The sequence below is a fragment of the Populus trichocarpa genome, chromosome 4 (genome assembly GCF_000002775.5).
Source record: "Populus trichocarpa isolate Nisqually-1 chromosome 4, P.trichocarpa_v4.1, whole genome shotgun sequence".
Lineage (NCBI taxonomy): Eukaryota > Viridiplantae > Streptophyta > Magnoliopsida > Malpighiales > Salicaceae > Populus > Populus trichocarpa.
Window position 1 is genome coordinate 4460904 of NC_037288.2, and position 5746 is coordinate 4466649.

A 5746-nucleotide genomic window follows, 5' to 3' on the forward strand; every position below is an offset into this window, starting at 1 on the left:
GGTTTTTTTTTTATTAATTCCATAACCATGGAGGGCAATTAATTTGTTGCCTAATCAATTTGTTTCTCAAGTCGAAAGGGACTAATTAGTTATTCTTGGGACTTGTCTTGTTTAAATCACGAAAATCAATATACATTATAATCCTTTCTAAATTTTACTCTATCACACACCTGGTATTCTAGAAATCATTAAAAAAAGAAGAAGAAGCTGCTCCGGTAATTTTTTTAAGATCAATAAAATTAACAGTTTATTTTATCCAGACTTGTTTAGATCCCATCCTTGTATATGTTACGTAATCAAAACTATTGATGGGTATATAATCAGACATCTGAAGGGTTTATTGGAGTGGATAAATGATGCTAATATGGCCATACACAGAAGCAACATCACAACCAGATGGACTCTAGAAGAATGCATTACCTAAAAGATGTAGCCTCGACATCACAATAATTTATTTCATTACCATAATTATCATGCATAGACAGTATCTCACGCAGAAGATAGTAACTTCCATCTTCCATCATCGCCGAGGACCATGCCCTTATTGTCCTCAATGCCCCACCATCCAGCTGGTATATTGTATTCATCCTTCAGTCCATCCAGATCTTTATTCACAAGGGCAATATCACGATCAACTTCCAAATTAAATCCCCCTTCACTCCCTTGAGTTCCTGCTACTCCATGGATGTAAAGTTCCAAGTTATGAAAATCACCCAAATCATCCATACTCTTTACATAAGGTGACTTTCGAGTGTCGATTCGCAATTCTTCTCCCACATGTTTAAAGCTAAAAGAAGGTGGTATGTCGAGAGGAAGGTTAGGAACGATGTCCTTTTCATTTGTAACCCGCAAGACATGCAGATCTTCAAGTCCTTCGCATAACTTTTTGAAATTTGCATCTCCAACGCGGGGGCTAGCAAATACAATGGCTGTGACAGGAAATGCCTTGTTTTGCTCACCTGTGGTCTTGTTATAGCCTTTAACGACTATGTCTAATGCGTTCAACGTTGCAATTGCTGCTCCCAAGCTATGGCCTGTTACTGTTATGCTTATTTCTTCATCCTTGTATTGGTCAACGAGTTTGCTCACAGCAGCCAGAGCCTGGAATATATTAGCACTTGTTATATAATCCATATCGTTTTGATAATTTCATATTTATATATTATTGAATCTGTTAATTGATAATTGCTAACTTCACACCCAAATCATGCATTGGCTATCCAGATTTTTTTCCAAAAGGCCCCACACAGGAAATATTGAATTCAAATCTTCCAAGAAAAGGCATAATCTATTTTTTTTCTCATTCTAGTAAAACGCAAGGATACGTCCGGATCATTGGTGAAAATTCCAGAATTTTTTCCTAAGCTCTATCATAAGTCTTCGGAAAAATATTTTAGCCTTAATTTCAAGTCTAAAGAAAAGAAACATGTATAGCCTAGAGCATACTTAATTTTTTCCAAATTCTTTCACATAGTATAATTTTACTTTCAAGGTATATCAAGAGTCACCTGGTCTCTAGCACTAGTCTTGCTGTAAGTAGACTTGTCATCTTTGGCCGTGTAGAGGGAGTGAAAGCCCTTGTGCATCTTAGCTACATCGTTTCCGAATATCTCTGGCACAGATATTAGCTCAGCATCAAAGTCTTTCAACCATTCAACCGACAACGAAGTTCCTCTCCAAGAAACCACGATATCTCTCCTTCCCAAAAGAGCCTTTCCTTCATTTGTTGCCACAGCTACATAGGCACTCCAGGTGGATTCGCTGTCATCCAAAAGTAGTATTTTGGCATCCACTTCTCCATAAATGAAGTCTGTCACTTGATACTTGTATGGATTGCGAGTTTGTATGCCCGTTTTGGAGAAGAAATCTCTTGGTGCATAGCGGCTAAATCCACAACAGTTTGCTGATCTTAGACTCGTTTTGTTAAAGGCATTCCCAATAGCTGTTGCCCTATCGCCATAGTTAATAATAGAGCGGCGGAGATCAATGTCTAGAGGATTCAACAAGCCATTCCAGCTCTTCTCACCACTCAGTTCTCTCCATCTATCAGCAATGCTAGCCGTCACTTGTAGCCCTATGCCACTCATAACTTTTTCTTGATCAAATACTGAATTGGTTTAGGGATGGTCTCAAAACTTCCTATGCTTTGTAGTTTATATAGAACTCAATATTGAATCTAATTATAATACCACGTGCAACACATTGGCATTGATCCGTTTTATTTTGTTTTCCTGACTCGATTTTCGAACAATTATATATCTGAATCCTCCATCTTTTGAGTTCTTAAATTCTCTTGAAAGCTAAAGATGACTTCTTATTTAAACATATAAAATATAATATGGAACTGCGAAATTAATATTCCGTGAAATTTTAAAGACAGCAAAAGCTCTTGTCTTTTAATTCGGTCATACGTCTTCATTCGTGGTACCAAAATTGGAATAGTTTGCTTGGCCTTGCACACTGCTGATTAAATCATTTTTTTTAATATAATTTTTTTTATATATATATTTTGTTAATGTTTTCTGTAGGAAAAATAAATTAATTAATTCATGAGTAGATTGATATCTTTTTAAAAAAAACATATTGAGATGTAAACATATTAGATTGACCCGAGTAAAATCGAGTTAACTTACTAAATCCACAACCCAAATCATGAGACTATGATAATGCTAACAAAAAGTAAATTAAAACAAATTATGAAGTCTAATTCCCAATTAACTTAATGTTGAATCATGAAATTAAAAACAAAATGGACAAAAAAATGACCAAGATAACACGCAACCCGAGTCAAGAACTGAGATAATACCATAGAAAACAAATCAAAATAAATTATGAAACTCAATTTTCAATCAACCAAATATTGAAGGATGAAATTGAAAGAAAAAATCAAATAAAAAGGACTAAAAAATGACCCCAAGTCAAATTGAGTTAATTCACCAAACTTGTGACCCGAGTCATGAGACTATGATACCTCATGGAAAGAAAATAAAAAAAACGACATGAGTCAACCCTAAGTTAACCTACGATTCCCACTACTCGATTCATGATGTTAAAATAACCTTATAGAAAATGAATTGAAATAAATTATAAAGCATAATTCTTAATCAATCCAATGAAATTGAAAAAAAAATTAATTAACAAAAAGAACTAAGAAAAATGACCAAAATCAACTCAGGTTAACTTGACAAACTTATGACTTGGGTCATGAGACTAAGATAATCTCGAAGAAACCAAACCAAAATAAATCATGAAGTCTAATTTTCAATTGATAAAATGTTAAAGGATGAAATAAAAAAACAGAAAAAGAGCTATATAAAAAAGGAAAAAAAAAACTAAGTCAACTAGGTTAATTCATTAAACTCGCAACTAAGATCATCATACTAAGATAACCCTATAGAAAGCAAATCAAAATAAATCATGAAGTCAATCCCTAACAAATTAAATGTTGAAAGATAAAATTAAAACTGGAAAAAAATAGATTTAAAAGAAAAAATACTCTTGAAATGAGTAGTGTTTTATGAGGTGGTACGTAGTAAAAGCACCATCTCTTTTAGTATTTTGTTAATGTATGTTTGTCCATATTCCAATTAAAGATTAGATAAAAAAATGTAAAAAAAAATCAAATTATTGGCAATGAACCAGTTTATACATCTCAAGTAAAAATTCCTTATTCACTCCACAATCAATATTTCAAAAATATTGATGTAGGCAAGTTTGTAGGATTTGATAGTTTTGATTAATCGAGTGTGAATCTTTCACTAGTGGACCATGTAGAAAGCTTAGCAGTCTTGTTTATGAACTAATGGGATATAGTTAAGTCCAAGAAGAGGTCTGATCATGCCAAACTAGTTGCATGACATTAAAAGACCATAACGTTCGATTCAACCATTAGATCAAACTTAAATTTTTCCAGGAGATTTTATAGGCCTTATTTTATAGGAGGATCAGATCGCTGTAGGTAGTTAAGCTTTGAGAGACCCCTAAATTAGGTCTCGAATATGCAGTTTGGGCCAACTATGTCATTTTTCCTTTTTTTTATTTATTTTTTGTTGATTTCAAAAAAACTTTTATTTTAGGATTTTGATTTTCTACCTTGTAAAGACCAGTTTCAAACCTATTTAAGGATTTTAAAACCTCTTAGAGAGACATAATATATTATGCTTTTATTCTTTGTGTGCAACCTAATTTGAACAAAACTTTATCTTTCTTGTTTGCTGTCTTTTTTTATTTATGCTTCTATCTATGTTAGTTGATATCAAAGCCAAACAATCCCTTGTTATTTACTTGTTGTATATTGCTAAATAATCATGGCTGAAAAGGTTGTAAAGTGTAATGTGTTTAAACAGAAAGAGATGAAGAGGTTCCCCCTCGAGAGAGAAACATTTAGGAGTTGTTTATATAGGACATGTAGAGGTATGTTACAAATTTGACCAAACATTTAGTAGAGATGACCCAACAAAAAGAAAATAAGAGTTGTTCTGGGCCCTTGGCCAATAATGAAAACCCATTCCAAAAGCTTGAGTAGAATAGAAAGTCTTTCGATAAAAAATAGTAGACAGGAGATTTATGATTTTTGGTAAAACTTTCTGATTTTGCAAGAACTTTGTAGGGAAAACAGTTTATCAATTGGATGAATGAAGTAGAAAGGATTTTTTTAGTACAAATATGTCCTAGAGGAGATGAGGGTGAAAATAGTCGCCATCATATTGAAGGAATGAGTTTCTACTTGGTGGAAACAGTTAAATAGTTCATGAGAATAGTAGGGTAAACCAAGTATTATTAACTATAAGAAGATAAAGAGAAAGATGAAGGAACACTTCCTTTTGGATATGCAAAAACTTTATACCAGCAAATCCACACATTGAGGCAATGGGGTAAGTTTGTTAATGATTACTTTGATAAATTTTATTATCCAATAGCGAGAAATGACTTGTTACGAAAAAAAAACCTCTAGTGGCCATATACCTATGTGGTATATATTTATGCTAGTAATCTTTGTGAATAATATCGGAAGCCAATTAAAGGGCCCTGATGGTAGAGAAGCAGCAGGCTATTTAAGCAACTAGTAAAAGTTTATATATTGATTAATATATCAAAAGAGAACAAAACAATAGTTCGAGAGTGACCACTCCTCAATCCAAAACAAACTCATAGAAAACTCAACAAATGATAGGTCAGGGTTCTAGTTCTACTTTTAGAATTAATTTTTATATATGTGAAAAACAGGGCATCGAGCTAATGAGTAATGCAAGCTAGAGTTTTGTCAAGGCAATAATTTGTTGAAAGAAGAGCTTGAGGAGGTGGTTGATCCTATCTATAATGATTCTGGTAGTAGTGGAGATATTCTTCACTGATATAATGGTGTTACTCTAATCATCAAAAATGTTATACTATCTCCCATATGTGGCTTGGAAGTGGACTGACTACGCTCCAACATATTTTAACCAACTTGTATCATTAAAAATAAGGTTTGGGATTTGATCATTGATAGAGGTAGCTTTGAGAATAAGGTGTCAGCTGAGGTAATAAAGAAATTACAGCTTAAAATAAAATAAAAAACACCCAATCCCTACAAACTAAAATGGCTAAATCAAGACAATAAGGAAATCTTGGACAAACACTTTCTCATTTTGTTTTGTTTAGGAAAAAGATATTTTTGATAGTGTTTGGTGTAATGTGGTGTCTATGGATGCATGTCATCTACTTTTAGGCATACCATTGCAATATGATAGGAATGTTTTACATG

At 33.1% G+C, this 5746-nt stretch overlaps 1 protein-coding gene across 1 annotated transcript; it reads right to left on the reverse strand.

Moving 5' to 3' along the window:
* Nucleotides 1-286: 286 nt before the first annotated feature.
* LOC7476346 (phospholipase A1-IIgamma) lies at nt 287-2145 on the reverse strand. The gene is made up of 2 exons (XM_002305048.4): nt 1509-2145; nt 287-1101 (listed from the first exon to the last, which is right to left on the reverse strand). Exons 1-2 carry the CDS (start codon nt 2085-2087, stop codon nt 490-492), a joined length of 1191 nt encoding a protein of 396 aa, XP_002305084.3. The 5' UTR covers nt 2088-2145; the 3' UTR covers nt 287-489.
* Between the last annotated feature and the right edge of the window lie 3601 nt (nt 2146-5746).